General features: G+C 38.3%; 3 protein-coding genes across 3 annotated transcripts; 2 read left to right on the top strand and 1 right to left on the bottom strand.

Moving 5' to 3' along the window:
* The first annotated feature begins 1,280 nt into the window (after positions 1-1,280).
* cplx4a (complexin 4a) lies at positions 1,281-7,669 on the top strand. The gene is made up of 3 exons (XM_031860160.1): positions 1,281-2,304; positions 4,153-4,240; positions 6,702-7,669. Exons 1-3 carry the CDS (start codon positions 2,141-2,143, stop codon positions 6,927-6,929), a joined length of 480 nt encoding a protein of 159 aa, XP_031716020.1. The 5' UTR covers positions 1,281-2,140; the 3' UTR covers positions 6,930-7,669.
* A 3,143-nt stretch (positions 7,670-10,812) lies between these two features.
* Positions 10,813-13,749, top strand: rx3 (retinal homeobox gene 3). The gene is made up of 3 exons (XM_031860159.1): positions 10,813-11,220; positions 11,589-11,824; positions 12,643-13,749. Exons 1-3 carry the CDS (start codon positions 10,962-10,964, stop codon positions 13,075-13,077), a joined length of 930 nt encoding a protein of 309 aa, XP_031716019.1. The 5' UTR covers positions 10,813-10,961; the 3' UTR covers positions 13,078-13,749.
* Positions 13,750-14,601: 852 nt separating this feature from the next.
* grp (gastrin-releasing peptide) lies at positions 14,602-16,468 on the bottom strand. Its single transcript, XM_031860424.1, has 3 exons — positions 16,020-16,468; positions 15,184-15,419; positions 14,602-15,090 (listed from the first exon to the last, which is right to left on the bottom strand). The coding sequence occupies exons 1-3, from the start codon at positions 16,168-16,170 to the stop codon at positions 15,037-15,039; spliced, it is 441 nt and encodes a 146-aa protein (XP_031716284.1). The 5' UTR covers positions 16,171-16,468; the 3' UTR covers positions 14,602-15,036.
* Positions 16,469-17,163: the final 695 nt, after the last annotated feature.

Below are 17,163 nucleotides of genomic sequence, written 5' to 3'. Positions count from 1 at the left end.
ACGTCAGATACTTTTCATCTGCATTAACTCTCAGCTGTTGATCTCTCATAACACTTTATTCCAGTTAGCACCTTCAGGACATAGATGTGTAACCGTTCATCTCAGAGTAAAGTCAAAAGACATGTAACAAGCAACACGTTATCAGTAGAACTTTGTACCGCCTACTGATTTTTATAAGCCGTATATAAACACCTATCGTAAAACACTATGTAGTTACAGGGACATTTGTAACCTCATATTTTTTCACTACATACATTTTTAATTGGTATTCCTGAATAAACAGTTTGCAATTACACAATTGAAGAAATGTTTGCAGTGTGTTACAGTATAACACATTCATTAACAGTTTATACAACAGTTAAAGATTGTTGATAAATACATACACTTAAATTCCCTTATATCTGCTTACTACATTTTACTGTTTTATGGTGTATTATAAACCACTTATAATGATTATGAAGCATTTATAAACAGTTTTTAGAGTGTTGCTGTCATATTGACACTAAAGCTCCCGTCTATCGACACATAGCTCTCTCTGTGCCACTTTCACGTCCGCTGTATCTATACACACAAGTCCAAGAGTCTACAGCCATACTTACAGCTCTGAAGCTGAGCAAAGACACATAGTGGTGCTAACGGTGGTGGAGGAAGTATTCACTACTAATACCACACTGTAAGAATACTCTGTTATAAGTAAAAGTCCTGCATTGAAAATGTTACTGAAGAAAAGTAAGTATAATTCGGTAAATGTACTTTAAAGTATTCAAAATAAAAATACTAGCTGCAGAAAGATTTTTTCCATGAAAAATGACAATTTAGAAGTTCTTAATTTTGCTCATGTTGTATGCAATTTTCTTACTAACTAAAGCTGTCCAATAGTTGTAATGAAGTAAAAAAAATGTTAAAAAGTTCCCTCTGAAATGTTGTGGGGTAGAAGTAGAATGTGGCATGAAAAGAAAATACGTAAAGTATAAGTACCTAAGTACAATGTACATTGTGCATTTCGGCACTGACTGTTGACTTGCCAATGTTTCGGGGATATAATGTTGACCATGATCACCATCTTAACGTAGAGTGTTGGAATGCGAACATGTACTAATTAGCAGTAAACACAAAGTACAGCTGAGGCTGATGAGTCGTTAGTTTTGCAGGTATTTGTAGTATAAACCCCAAAAATTGGACACATTCAAATATTGATCACCAAACTTATTATGATGTGTCCTGAGGGTAAAGGAAATGTTTGTAGCCTACGATATGTTTTGAAAATCCAATCTAATCGTGTTTGAGTCAGTATAGTCAATGGAGTATATGTTTAATGAAATCATGCATTTCACTGTCAAAGAGGCCGACAAGTGGCAAAAACAATGTCTGGGGCTAAAGATATTACATGACATATTTGGCTGCAGATGAGCATTTCTGAAATGTTTGAGTGCTCAAAAATATCAGGTTAACCTACAAGTTCTTCACCAGAGCTCGCAGATAGCGATGCGACGATAAGGTGAAACGTCTCCTCACCATCTCTCATCCTCCTGTCAATCATTCTCCCACTGAACAATAGCACGGCATTAACGATGGCCCCAGTGGGGGGATAAACAAGGCTGTAATCCTGCTCCTCTCTCTCTCTCTCTATACCCTGCTTGGTCTCAGCAGCATAATCTGCACACGGGCCAGTCAGTACTTTACTAATATGATTAAGCACTAGTGGGCGGAAGCAGAATATGTGTGGTACCAAACTGAGGACGGCCATCGCCAAAAAACATTTTCATGATGAGCGCTGCACCTTCAAAAGAATGTACTAAATGTCAGAATTAATAAAAAGAAAGATCTACAAAGGTCTGCATGATTTAAAAATAGAGAGAAAACAGGCCATCTGCCTCTTAGCATAGTGGAGCAGGGAGGATTAAATCCAGATTATGGCCGTTGTGTGTGTGTGTGTGTGTGTGTGTGTCTGTTGCTTGTCGTCAGTATGTCCTTGGTTCCATAGACAAGCAGCAGGTTAGCTCGAGAGCTACCACTGGATTTGACAGCTATAGGAAACCGAACCGGTGGGCGCCATAAGGGGAGCAGCATCACTTTCACCTTTTAAAAATATTCGCACACCCTCGCAGAGTGAACAGTCACACGACGACAACAACTCAAGATGGCTTTCTTGATCAAGAGCATGATTGGGAACCCCCTGTCGGGGATCGGTCTCGGTGGTGGAGGTGACAAGGAAGAGGAGGCCGCCCCCACAGATCCAGCCAAAGCAGCAGGGATGACACGCGAGGAGTATGAAGAGTACCAAAAACAAGTGGTGGAGGAGAAGTAAGTAGTAACTTGGACAGTGCTCCATTTTGAATTGATGCCATTGTCCCACAGAAAGCAGCATGGCTGCAGAATGTACAATCTGACCTTGACGAGCTGTTTCCTACTCCCCTCCACTTTCCGCTCTTTTGCACTTCCATATTTGTTTAGCCAAACCCTAACTAAATGTAAACAGTCATCAATTTATTGTTTACAATGAGCAAGCTGTATTTTTGAGAGATGCATCTGTTGCTGAAGGTCACAGCAGAGGTGGATTTTTTTTGTTCTACATAATAACCCACTGGGGCCAATGGTCGTGCCTTTCTGCAGGGTCATCTGTTTCTGCATCAAGAAACAGTTGGGGGGGGGGGGGGGACATTTTGAGGTTCTTTCTAGTTTTAAAAAAGTAAGCAATTATAAAATGGCAGTTTGCAATGATTTGCAGCTCGAAAACATGAAGTTATGGGCAAAAGAAATTACAATAATATATATATATAAAACAAAAAATCCTTTGAGGAGATTCTGTGGTGGTGCAGCAAGGGAAAGCAATCACAGTCCTGCAAAATTATATTTATTTATCTATTTTATTTGGATCTTCGTCGGAGGTGGTCCACGTTGTTCACATCAAAAGCTGTTTTTAAAAGCATTTTCCCATCACTCTTATGTTATTCCTTTTAGATTATCTTTCAAATTTATTTTGATAGACTTTTAAGAGTAAATTTGAGCCGGTAGTTTGGTTTTGTTCACCACCATGTTGCTCTCCTGTGTGTACGAATATACGCTCAGCAACATTATGATTAATCAGTCCTTGATTACATTTTGAAGAAATAGGGTTAGTAATATTTTCTTTAAAAATTTGGACTTTTGTGAGACGGAGTAAATTTTGCAGCATCAAGCAGATCCTGTGTTACATAACCAGATTAATCCTGCCTCACCGCTCTTATGTTTGGAAAACGACCACATTCTGAACCATACAAATGTTTAATTAAAATGGCAGAACATGAAAGCTCTTCTAAAATATTGTATAAATATCTGTAAAATGTGTCGAAGAGAACAAGCGTTTCGTCAAACGTATAGTTGGTTAGAAACCCCTGTCCGCTGTGTTTTTGTTTCACTACAGTTCGAGTTGTGGCGTCTTGGCTTGATTTCAAATCTGCTTGTGTCAGTCTGGCCTAATAATCCTCATCTTTAATTAGCTGAGGGAAAGTACGCAAGTCTCGCCTTGAAAATACAGAAATACGCAGGTTCAAGATTTAAGGTAGAAGATACATATTTGCTTTGATAAATTGATTCAAAGATTAAAAATAGAATCACTGATATTTTCTATAAACGTTGCTAACACTGATGTCACAACAACATTTAATTCAACGGGTAACATAACAGAGTTTATCTTTTATTCTACGAATCTAAAGGAAGTTAACTTAGAGTCACTAATTCAATTACTAAGGAAAAATTAACGTGCACACATTACAGATGTCATATTTTGTTATTCTCTTTCCAAAACTGCAAATAACCGTTGCCAAACAAAACATGGCCTTTGTGTTGAGCTGAATTGTCTCTGTTATTTATCTGATTGAGCCGATGTGTGTGCATGAACAAAAACAGACTGAAGGAAAATATTTTTCATGAAAATCAAAATGCTTATTGTGCTGCTCTTGATCCATTGGCACGCTGATGACGGCACAAGGTCATACAATTCCACCTAGCTGGTACTTTCTTGCAGCTTCCCTCCTTTGTGTTTTCCAGAAAAAACAAATTAAATATTGTAAATTAAATAAATAATATTCGTACATTAAACCAACCTGGGATGTTCTCGAGGCCAACAATAAAGGTTACTGTGTTAATAATATTTGTATTTTTTCATGTCAGGATGGAGAGAGATGCCGATTTCTTACACAAGAAGGCAGAAAGGGCAACATTGAGGGTGTGCCTCAGAGAAAAATACAGGCTGCCAAAGGTAAATACCTTTTATTCCTACAGTTCTTGTGTGACTTATATTACTATAAATATTGACACACACACACACACATCCACACACACTACAAAGTAGTTGTCGGCAGATAGAAGGATATTTGTAAGTAACAATTATAACTTATCCTATGAAGACATGTTTTATATTATTACAAATGTACTATATTGTCATTCATTATCTGTTTGTACAGCAGCCTCCACGAGTCTGCTTACGACTATAGAGTTTGTTATAGACGTATAGTATTACTAATTGCTTATCACTTATTATGAGGTTTCTGTATCAACTAGTTGTTTTTGTTCATCAGATTATATAACTCCTTTTCTCAGTCGTTTAATAAATGTGTATTAAATGTCTTTACTGTCCAGCGGTCGTGTGAAAAAGCATGATTTGGTGACTGAGCTAGGTGTCCTGCCTGCGCAGGTAGAGCAAGAAATAGATGCTTTGTGGTTGAGGTTATCTTTATCTAACAGCAGCCCCTTGGCAGCTGCAGCTTGGACGACAGGAGGTGGAAGCCATGCCAGTAGATTAGTGGGAAAGACGTTCAACTCACGTCCTGGAAGACGTTAGCCTATGTGTCCCATGTTGCACCTTGAGTCTTACAAAGCTAAATGCTGCTGAGCAGGTGTCCCAGGCTCATTAGGGAGCGTTGGGCAGTGGGAACTGGCTTTAAGAAAGAATAACACCTACTTTAGTGGATGTAAACTGCGCAACTGCACAATTTTAAAGGACTATTAAAGAAAAATAAGCGGTGATGGAAGGAGCAAATAAGGTATGTGGGGATTCTTTAAGCCATCTAAAAAGGTAAATACGGGTAGAGTGTCTTCTAATCTTGTAAACTAATCGAGAGGTGAAAACTTGATTGTGAAGAACTGTACGTCTTTGTGGCAAAAGAGCAAAATAAATTTCCAATACAGCTTTTCTAATACTAATGATTTTTATTCATCTGAATGCAGTGATGACCTTGGCTGCTGGAGGCGTCTCTTATAGTGCAACGCACCAGACGCTATTGTTCAGCTTTCTGGTTTAAACAATGAGTGCATTTCTTTTTATTCTTTGTCTTTTAAATTGAAACCACACATTTCTTATGGGGACAATTGCCGGAGGTCATACACATAAATCTAATTATTTCTCAATAATGTTTACAATACATGCCAGTTTGAAAGAACAAATGACAAAGGGTCTTTAATGGAACTGGAATATGCATTTTCGATGGGTTTTCATCAACAATAAGGCACCTAAAGGGATCCTGTTCGGTTGATTCTTTTCATTTAAGGGGTGGGAGGTTGAGAACACACCGACATGCTATCAAGAGTAAGTTAGAATAAATAATAATGGTACAATTGTACACTACGAGGAGAAACATGAAGTTGTTGCTGTTAGTCTAATGGAATTAGAGTCTCGTGCAACGCTATAGAAGATATCTTTAGACTATCGTTGGGATTCGAGAGGAAAGGCTAAAGCAGGACTGAGATAATCCCACAGATTGACGTTTAGAGTAGTCCCAGTACCCTGCCTATTGCATGACTCTTCCAGATATTAAGTGATTAGATTGAGTTTGTTGGAAAGGCTTTAAATATAGCATTTCTATGACGCAAAAGCCACTTGTAAGTGAAGTCAAAGGAGACTTGAATCTTCATCACAGAATGTAGAAAACACAGACAGCAGAATATCCTCGAGTGCAGGTACTTGAATGTGGATTAAGACAGATCCTACAGTCTGGCCTGATTGCTCGCTGATATTCTTGGTCTGCATTTGTATTCAAATACAGACCAATGTATTGTAGTATTTTAAAGTGCTTATGTGTTACATTCGAACTAAAGTTCATAGGAGGACAATATAATTCATAAAATTGGTCAACAAATGAGTTTTATGTTTAGTTCATCCTATGTCTGATACACTGTGGTCGATATATGCGTGTTTGTCAGATAAGAGTGTAAAAGGACAAAGATATATATCTTGTCTTTTTTAAATAAGGCAAGCAGACAGCATAGTAATCCTGTAAAAAGTCTTTAAGTCAGACTTTCTTCTTCTCCAAATAATAATTCAATGCCATAAATATACAGTCTTTGTTATAATCGGGGAAACGTAAATATGGCCTCCCTAATTTTTACTTACAAAGAGTGCATATAAGAACCTGTTATTAGGGATAAATATTTTAACTAATCTATTACTGTTACAGAGAAAAGAAAGAATGTTTATGTATGACTCAAAAAGAAAATGTTGTGACTTGTTTCATTTCAATATTTTGGAATGAACAACCATATTTGGAGGATAGAGAGAGAGAGCTTTCAATTGCATACCCAATGAGGACCACTGTGGTACTTTATTGGTGACAAAACAGACTTTCTTATCCTCAATATCAAAAATCACCCCGAGTGTAAAATCGGTGAAATGTCTGCGTTTCCGGGTCCTGACCGTGTTTTCTCCCCGATGTTGTCGTCTGCAGAGTGAGCAGGATGAGAACATGATCGAGATAGCCGGGGACGACGTGGACGTGCCTGAGGAGCTGCTCAAGATGGTGGATGAGGACGCCACGGAGGAGGAGGGCAAGGACTCCATCATGGGCCAGTTTCAAAACTTGCAGAACATGGACATGGACCAGCTGAAGGAAAAGGCCTCGGCCACCGTCACCGAGCTGAAGACCAAAGCAGAGGAGAAGTGCTCCGTCATGTGAACAGTCGGAGCGGATCTTCTGTGTTTAAATGATGAAGAAGAGGAAGAGAAGAACACAAGAAAATAAATGTCAACACTTTCTGGGAATTTGCAGACTGAGCAGTGTTAATACGTCTGGGATTCAGTTACAACCTCCTACGAAGTATTCACTAGAAAGGCAAAGCATCTCTGTGTAATATAAAAAGGTGTGTTATTTCACTTCGGCTACCACTCTGCATCTACTGAAGGATATACTGTACACGTTTCCCTGCTAGCTTGTTACTAAATTGATAATAATTAAAAACTTATCTTTGCAATAAACTGAAAATACTTTAAATTACAACCATGATACCCCATCTGCCCCCATGACCGTTTCCTTAAGATCGGTCAAGGGATTGTTCCCAGTCACAAGCCACAATACATTTAAAAGATAAGGATTATCTGTGATATTATGTTCATTCTTTCTTTGTTTGTTGTTAATTGAATCAGCTAAGTCTCTAAAGGCGTGATTTTCAGTGAAATGAATAACGATGTACCAAGACTCAGTTATACAAGATCCCCCCCAAAAAACTTATGTAAGTTAAACATTCCATCCTGTGTGAGTGTTTAAACGTTCCTTTTGTTCTGTTGGTTATGTGGTTGGTATGTGATCTTTGAATTAGCTATGACATTTAGATTTTTTTTCTTTTGGTGTTATTACAAAGCAGACATGTCGATTTACTTTGATTTCCCTCATATACACATTTTAAGTGTAATAAAAGCTGTTGAGCCTGAAATCATAATATTCTGTGTCAAATATAGTCATACTATGATAGTGAGACTATAGTTATTCATCCTCCAATTCACCCAGGTGATTAGCTCACCTAGTAGAACATATGCCTCATAATCAGATACTGGCTCAGAATCCGGGGTTCGAAACCAACCATCTCTTTGAAACGCCTGTTTAACATAAAAAGTGTTGTATGTCAACAAAAGTCATAGTAGTGCATGTCGAAAGAAAGACGTAAAAATGTGTCAGTATAGCAAGTCGAAAAAAGTCATAGTATGTTGAAAAAAGTTTAAAAAAAAGTCACAGTATTGTATGTCATAGTGTAGTATGTCAAAAAAAGTCATGGTATAGTATTTCGAAAAAAAATAAGTCATCGTATAGTAAGTTATAAAAGTGTCATAGTGTAGCATGTCGAAAAAGTCATAGTATAGCAGAAAACTCATAAAAATGCATAGTATAGTATGTTGAAAAAAGTAAAAAAGGTAATAGTATGTCGAAAAAAGTCATGAGTCGTAGTATAGTATATCGGAAAAAGTTTTTTTAAAGTATTAGTATGGTATGTCGAAAAAAGTAAAAAACAAATCATAGTTAAATATGATGTAAAAAGTCTTGATACAATCATAATAGAGCATGTCAAAAAAAGTCTTAAAGAAGTCATATGCATATGAAATGGATATTGTATAGCATGTCGAATAAAGTCAGCAAAAAAGTGGTTCTATAACATAGAAATGTCACAAAAAAATCATAGTATGGAATGGCATGCCATTTTTACAATAGTATGTCAAAGAAACATCTTACACATCATATCAACAGTCATATTCAGCTTTTTCACGAATACAAATGTTCAAACCTCATATCTTGTCCAATTATCTTTTTTTTAAATTTCAAACTTTCAGTGGATTGACGCAGAAATCCTGTCGTACAACCATTACACATTAAAACTCAACTTCAATTAATCCTATCTACATGAATCAGAGCTGAAGCAGTGAATAAAGAAATAGGTCTTAATTTAATTGGGCATTATCCAAATACTTGTTACGGATGATTAGACAGAATGGGGGGGTAGGAAGGAATCCTCAACATTTAGAGTTTCACATGAACCCACGTTTAAACGGCTGAGGATTTGTGAAGTCTAGAGATTACCATCTAATAGGATCAGCAGAGCCAAGGTTGTCAGCCTGCTCTCTCTCTCTCTCTCTCTCTCTGTCTCTTTCAATTAAATTAAATTATACTTTATTGGAATGACCATAATGTTACACAATATCGCATAAGCACATTGTACTGTACAAGGCGGTACAAGCATGGGAAGCACAGTCACCACGATGCAGCCAACAATTTTGCTTTGTGATTTTGTTGTTTCTGATGTGTTATCATTTGGTTGACTCTAATGCATCTCTCTCTCTCAGCATAAGACTGGAAATACAGGGAACCTGCCTGGCTCGGTCTGAAGGCTACAAAAATGTGCCTACCAGCACTTCCAAAGCTCGTTAATTAACACTTTATATCTTGTTTGTTTTACTTTTACAAAACCTAAGTTACTGCTCCCGGCCAAGAAATAGTCCTCCAAGAAAAGCAACAAATTGCTGTTTTTACACTTTGCTTTTTGTGTGGATTAAACTAATAACGTATGTTGTGTTAATTAATGAGCTTGAGGGGTGAAAACATTTATATATTTATTTTTTAATCTTTGGATATAGCAAGGCTAGCCGTTTCTCTCTATTTCCAGTCTTTGTGCCAAGCTAAACTAACCAGCTGCTGGCTGGAGCTTCATACAGACAGAGAGTGGCAATAATCTTCTCATCTGACTCTCAGCAAGGAAACAAAACAGAGAAGTTCCCAAAATGTTGAACTAGCCTATTCTTTTAAAACTTCACTCGTATGTTAGTTGGTCATTGCCATGATATGTCTATTTGGTAAAGTTGTTTGGATTGACGAAACTGGCAAGACGTTTTCTGTCCTCTCTTCATTGCTGATATTGTGAACTCTGAAGGTTATTACACTGATGCAGAAGATCCATCCAGCCTGTGTGCATGCAGCCGTCAAGGCTAACCAGCAGCTGAGCATAGAGCTCATGACATAGAAACCTAAAATTCAGCTATTTCCAAATTTGAACAGTAAAACTGAATCAGACAACATACAGTTTAAGAACCTATTATCATGATTCGTGCTTTGTATGTGTGCCGTGAGCTCCTCACAAAACAAGAGAGCATCTTTGAAAAAAAAGTTTTGCTGTATAAATGAACTTTTATACAGGGTACTTACTGTCAAAACTTTCCGAGGAGTGGCCTCAAGTCACAACTTTTTGCTGTTCATTAAATCAGTGCTCAGTTAGCCTCTGACCCCCCTCGGGCAAACAAAGGATAAGGTCACCTTCTGTAATTAGGAAAGGCTAAATAGTTTCAGGGGTTTTAACTCTTTTGAGTAAAATGATGTAATCCCCTTAAGAAGGATTACCACACTGCTGTCAATCTTTGTTTGCTGTTAAGTGGTTATTGCCCACAGTTGTTATTGTTTGGGCTTTTTACCCTCTTTGACTCAACACCTATACGGAACTGGTTAAAGAAAGTCCTCATAGTTTCATTCTAATTTATGAATAATTCATTGATTTTTAATGAGCTTATAAACGTATTTTTTTCATTCAACATGTGTCAAGAAGTGTATGATTTATCCTTAAGGTCAATGAAAAAATAATTCACTTCAACGAAATAAAATGTCTATTCGGTTTGGCAACAATATCTTGACGCTTTGATTAAATATTAAGCTGTCATCTTGCAATCTGTGTCCTGACCAGAAATCTTGTAATTATCATTTTGTTGTACCTTAATCTGTGGGCCTAATCTTCCTCTTTTTTTTTCCACAGACTGACATGAACATGACATCTGGAGGAGTGGAAAGATGGTTTTAAGATTTATGTAAGTAGGTTTAGAGCCAGCACTGACGAATGCACTTGAGATGGGGAGGAGTTTAAGGGAGGGTGTGCGCGCTGGTGCCTGCATGTACGCAAAGTTACCCCTAAATCCAGGACCAACTCCAACAGGACGTCCCCTTTCTGACGTGCAGCGGGGGTGCCTCGTGAGCAGTCTTACCGCAGCCACCACTTTAAAAGCCACCTCTGAAGATGCTCCATATCCACTGAGCAAGACAGGCTTCCTGGTGTGCGTCTTCTGCTCAAGTGTTCCACTCCGCTCTGGTTTGCAATTTACAACTTTGCCAAAACACAAAGAGCAGCGATACATTTGTAAAGAAGTTGTGTAATTGTGACCATTTTTTGGACCTCACCGACCAATGTGGCTTCTTGGATCAACTTCCCAAGTGATGATGATGATGGATGAGCGCCTGTCTCCCTCCGCACGCTGCGTCCAGAGCCCGGGGGACAATCCGTCCACAGTCCACAGCATAGAGGCGATTCTGGGATTTAAAGAGGACACCATCTTCCACAAATCGGCCTGCTACAGCATGACAGAGAAAGCCCTGGGCAAAGATGCTGAACGGAATGTAATGATGACCCCTCTAAAAAAAGGCCACTCCTCGGAAAGTTTTGACAGTAAGTAGCCTATGTTTCGTTTTATTCTAAATTTAAAATGTCAATTTAAGTGCAAATATACACTTAATATGCCATGTGGTATCTTGTTTTGAGTCTACAAGTTTCTAAAGAACATTTAATTATTTTTTTCTCAATCATTGTCTTGATAGTGCGCAAACAGACTTGTCTTTCAGTAGGTTGACTTGCAATAAAAGTGCTAAAAATATGACTTAATAAATAAAAACATTAATACGATACTTGAGGAAAATAGAGTTGTACTTGTAGTTTTCAGAATTAGATTTTAGGACACATAGCCTATTTAAACTGGGCTCAAACTTGACATGTCCAAGCGTTTTTGTCTCGGTCCTCACACTCTCGTTTCTCCGCAGGTGTTTGTTGCGCAAACGGTGCCGTCGAAGCTTCGGTCTGCCCGGACTCCCCGGACGGGGACGGCAAACTGTCCGACGATGAAAACCCGAAGAAGAAACACCGTCGGAACCGGACAACGTTCACCACCTTCCAGCTTCACGAACTGGAGAGAGCTTTCGAAAAGTCCCACTACCCGGACGTGTACAGCAGAGAGGAGCTGGCGCTGAAGGTCAACCTGCCAGAGGTCCGAGTGCAGGTATGTACCCAAAAACAACCACTTCCATCGCCTGTTCTTCTCACTTTACGCGCATATTCTCGGCCTGCATGGTGGCTGCATAAATATATATGCACATATGCATATCAGTAATAGTTTAAAGAAGAAAAACAAATAATGTTTCAAAAAATGTCATCCATATAGTTGTAATGTTAACATAAAAAGTTAATTTTTGGGTAGATCTACCATTATTACATTCAATTTAGACATTTAGTGAAACAACTTGTAACATTTTCATTTAATTTGATCAAATTAATTTGATTTGCAGGTTTATTTAACTTGCTAAGGAATCACGAAAATAAAATTGATAGAACTCACATTGTTTGGATCAGTTAAGACAGTCCATGTTTTAGTGTAAAAACTGCAAAAGCTATTTTATTTATTTTGGAAGAGATTTTTAATTCAAATTTATTTACAAAATGTGAAACTTTAGTTATGGCTTTTTATCATCGATTCGAAATTAAAAGAAACTGAAAAACCGTCAGTTCAATTAATTTATTTTGTAACAATCACTAATTATTAATTATAGCTTTACAATTGAATGCAAAGTGCTATGTTATTATCACTCATAAATCTCATATTGTGATGCTCCATATTTTTTAATATTTTAATACTTTCACATAATATTGTATTTTAGATAATAGCTATAGTTTTTTTTAAGGCTTTGATTGTTTTTAGCTTTAAAGGTGTTTTCTCTCTCTTCTCTATTGTGTGTATCTGTTCAGTTGCCTGTCAGGGGTTAATAAAGGTGTATTGAGTTAAAATGAATTGAAAATTGATATCATCCTCTTTCTTTCCAGGTTTGGTTTCAAAACCGGCGGGCAAAGTGGCGTCGGCAGGAGAAGCTGGAGGTGAGCTCCATCAAGCTCCAGGACACCTCTTCCTCCTTGCTCTCCTTCAGCCGCTCTCCCACCAGCTCCCTGTGCTCCAGTCTGCAGCTGGACCCCTGGCTTTCCACCCCGATCACCACCTCCACCTCCCTGCAGTCCCTCCCGGGCTTCATCACAGGCTCGCAAGGCCTCCCATGCACTTACACCCCTTCTCCTCCGCCTTCCATGTCGGCCTCCTTCCTCAACTCCCCTGCCCTGGGACACAGCCCTCACCTGCCCCACATGGGCTCCATGTGCCCTCCGCCCCCCGCGTACCACTGCTCAGCTGACCCAAGGAACTCTAGTATTGCCTCACTGAGGATGAAGGCCAAGGAACATATTCAGTCTATTGGGAAGACGTGGTGATGCCGAGTGGAGGTTAAAAATGGACAATTGAAACCCAGAATGCATCGTCCTGCATCTTTTGAGAAGCAGACTTCATCGTCATGCAGACGGGATTGTTATTTTGAAAGAGTGAAATCTACAGTCGACATCCAGGATAAAGAGACATCGTCGTCACTTATAAGGGTAACCCTTTTCCTCTCCCATTAAGTAGAACATAAGCAGTATGTGAACATTGAATAAATGGTTTATGACACACTATAATGAAGTAGATGTAAGTGTTTGTAAGAGGCGGAGGTAGTAAGAGATAATAAATAACATGATAGTGCGTTGTTGTAATATGTCTTCATAGGAGAAGTTCTAATTGACAAAGACTGTACATTAATTAACACTTCAAAAATATCCTAAGATGCTCACGGCTTCATTATAAAGTGTTAGAAACCATTTGTTAAAAGTTTGTAGTGCTTATAAATGCAAAACAAAGGGACTTAAAGTAAAGTGTCACCCTTATAAGCATCGATCTAAATCTGTGACACTAACTGTGAAATTCCTGTGAAAATATGAAATGAATGAACACTGATGATCTGGTGTTTTTCTTTATCTTTGCTGAAAGTTGCGCTTACTGTTAAGTTTTACATTTGTTCAACCTGGTATCGTTCTTATCCAGTGTTCTGTTGCCAATACAACGAGTCCATTAGTACCCATATTTATTCTACTTTTGTAAATGGAGCAGTCCTCATTTTTGATTCATCCTTCCCTGCTGCTTTTTGATCTTCTCCATGAAACATTTAACACATGTGAATATTTCTCACAATAAACTTTATATGTAAAATTCATAAACAACATTGTGGCTAATTGTGTTTTCCCCAGACAATTGTTTCACATTTGAGACATTGAGATTTGTCAGAAATGTCTGACAGGATAAAAAATAAATGTGTGTACATCAGGAATGACTGTGATGCAAAAGTAAATATATAACAGAATAGCTGTGACCTGTTGATAAGGTCCATTTAACACTAAATGCAGGTAAGATGAATGACATTTTCAGCTATTTAATGATGTTATTCATAATGAACTGAATTTGTCTGAAACACTCAAATAGGGCCAAAGATCATAATCATATCAACTAGATAAAAAATATACATTGAACCGTTTCATGGTATCACTTCACGCCAACTTAACATTTAATCATTTCACTTAAACGACAAGAACAGAGCAGCTTAAACTCCTAGACTTCCTCCTTCTGTTTTACAGGTTTGTTAATCCACTTATTTGCTCCTCATTAACTTTAAAACTTTATCCCATTGGCTCCTGGGATTAGGCTCATAACGACGGGGTGAAAGTGGCTTGTACCTCTATTGTTCGCTAATCATCCGCGACAAATGAGGGAAGAGGACAGAAGACAACACTTTCCTTTTGGCTTTAAGTAAAAAGATGTGTGCAATCAAATTGTTACAATTAGCATTTCCAATCATCTGCAACCCGATGAGGGCTAATAATAGTCCCTGTCATCTATACTACTGTCCGAAATACACACTGAGGTGTGTTTAATGTTAACTACAGGTGCTCCCAGAATGGATGTTGTGCACCATCTGGTGGTACAGACTGGTTACTGTACAGGTGGAGTAAGCTTTAAGAGCATTACATGTTTTAGAACAAAAACAGTGAATGTGTGGTAAAAAAATGAAAATAAACAAAATGTTACTTGTAGAGTGCAAAGCATGATTAGACATCCACAATGCAGTTATCACAACGTTAAATTTATTCAGACTTCTCAGTTTAGGAAACATAACTTTGTCACGTCTGTCTGTAATCACACTCTGCATGACGTGCATATTAGACATATTAAATTACTGATAAAATACATTTTTATTGGGTTTCCAGCGTACTCTTACAGCAGAAAAAAATATACAATGTGAATGTGCGATTACAGGGCACATGTTCAGTCGGTGATGAAGACCCTTCTTTAAATTCGGCTTGCATTCAGGTGGAGTCATTGTCTCCCAGTTTCAAAGCCAGAAGAAGCAGGTCTGACATCTACAATGGAGAAAAACATGCAACGATAACATCTTATTTCCAAACTGTCAACATTTGAAGAATCACTGATAAACTGATAATCCACAAACTGACCTCTCTGAGATATTTGTCTCTGTCCTCGCCTCTCCAGCCGCTGTGCAGCCGAAGCAGCCTGTCTGCAGTCTGGGGCATCGTCTGTTTCTGGTTCTTCCGGTTCTTCTGCTGCATCGCAGCCTCCATCAGTCGCTCTGTGACCCCGGCTGTTTCTGAGGGTGGGAGGTAGTCACTGTCATGGTTTGTCTCCTGCAGTACAGGCAGGCTCTCGATGCTCTTCTTTCCCATCAAGTGACCTGGGGAGTTGGACGTAACCGGATGCATTAACTGTTCTGGAATAAATCTGTTGGTCCAATTTGGTTTAAACAACACCATGATCTGTTATTAAGCTGTAAATGAAAATCCTCACGTTCACAACGTTGCAAGCCTGGATCAAACACACTGTATGTCAAACAGTCGCATGAAACAGCTTTATTAACTAAAAGAGGTATTTAAATAGGTTACTTTAGTTCAATTCACTGTAATGTATTCCTTTTGTGAACCTGTCCAGCAGAAGAAGAAATAAATCTATTACATGAAAAGGTAACTGACACAGAGTTTAGACATTCAAGTCCCTGCAATATCATAATGAGTAAATCAATAAACTAACATGATTGTTATTCGTGAAGAAATATTTGTTCAAACGATGATAAAGCAGGACAAATAAGGTAATACGCTCTAAATATGTAAAAATATTTGCTGATCCTACGAGGTATTATATGAGTTACTCTGAATATTTTCGCCAAATGGTGCAAATTAACCAAATCAATCAAGCAAAGACAATATTAGGCTACACATGAAAACAAATATTCTTTACAAAAAAAAAAAAAAAACATTGTATATGAAGTTTCTCTTACCTACTGCCCAGTGGTTGCCGCGTGGATACATTTTGCCAACTGCTGCAGGACTCTCTGAGCAGTGCAACATGCACGGTATCGCAGCCAGAATAATCAAAAGTGGCCACAGCGGTCTGCAAGACCATGAACAGCATTCGCACACTCCGCCCATGTTATCAGACACAATGTCAGATCTAAACAGCCGCGCTTCAATCCCTAGTTGCAGTTATTCAGCTCGATCTAACTTTGGAAAATATCCACCATAGTCTAGAATAAGTTATCCGATATCGCAGCGGGGTGAAAAGTGCTCCGGTTGCAGGTCTTGATGAAGTTACACACCGATGCCTTGGATAGAAATGCGTAATGGTGAAACTTAAATGCCCCTCCTGACACGAGCCCGCACGTCAGTGGCTGTTTTTGAAAAGTACCTCGGGGAAATAGTGATGACAAATTATCATCTATAGCCTGCAATCATTATTATTATTGCTCGCTATTGTTTGTTCAGAGTGATAGCGGGAGGTGTCAACGTCATTTCACGATGATGGACCGGACTCCTGCGTAACTGCTTCCGTTTCAGAATGTGGGGGAGAAATAGGAAGCATTCAGATTCTTTAATGAAGTAAGAAAAAGTGTTGATATCACAGTGTATGTACAGTACAAGTAAACCAGTTAAATGTAGCCTACATAAAAGTACTAATCACGCAGAGTGGCCTCTTTCAGACTGGGGATTATAATTGAATCATAATTACTTAAATAGCACAAGAGCCATTTCAATGTTGAAGGTTGAGGTGGAGCAAATTCCTACTACTTTATATAGCTATAACTGTTGGGCAGCAATACATCATAGTTCATAAAGTTATATGTTTTGAATGCTAAATCTTAATGTAAAAAGTAGTTGGAAGTAGTATAGCTGTTAGATAATAGTTCGATATTTCATTATGTAATGTAGTGGAGGAAAAGTACCAGGTATGAATGGAAGAATAAGTACCTATACATTGCACATAAGAGTCCATCAGTAAATTAGCTTAAAAATAATAATGATGCAGCAGAAGCAGAGATATTGTCCTTTTTAATCCACTCATTCTTCTTGATTCTTAAAACATGAGGCGCCTACATTACCCACAATGCACTCAACCTTTGACGGTTCTGTCTGAGATTCTGGTGT

The sequence above is a fragment of the Anarrhichthys ocellatus genome, unplaced genomic scaffold (genome assembly GCF_004355925.1).
Source record: "Anarrhichthys ocellatus isolate YVR2014 unplaced genomic scaffold, GSC_Weel_1.0 scaffold23, whole genome shotgun sequence".
Lineage (NCBI taxonomy): Eukaryota > Metazoa > Chordata > Actinopteri > Perciformes > Anarhichadidae > Anarrhichthys > Anarrhichthys ocellatus.
Note: the sequence above shows the minus strand (reverse complement) of the source record. Positions and strands in the feature narration are given on the sequence as shown.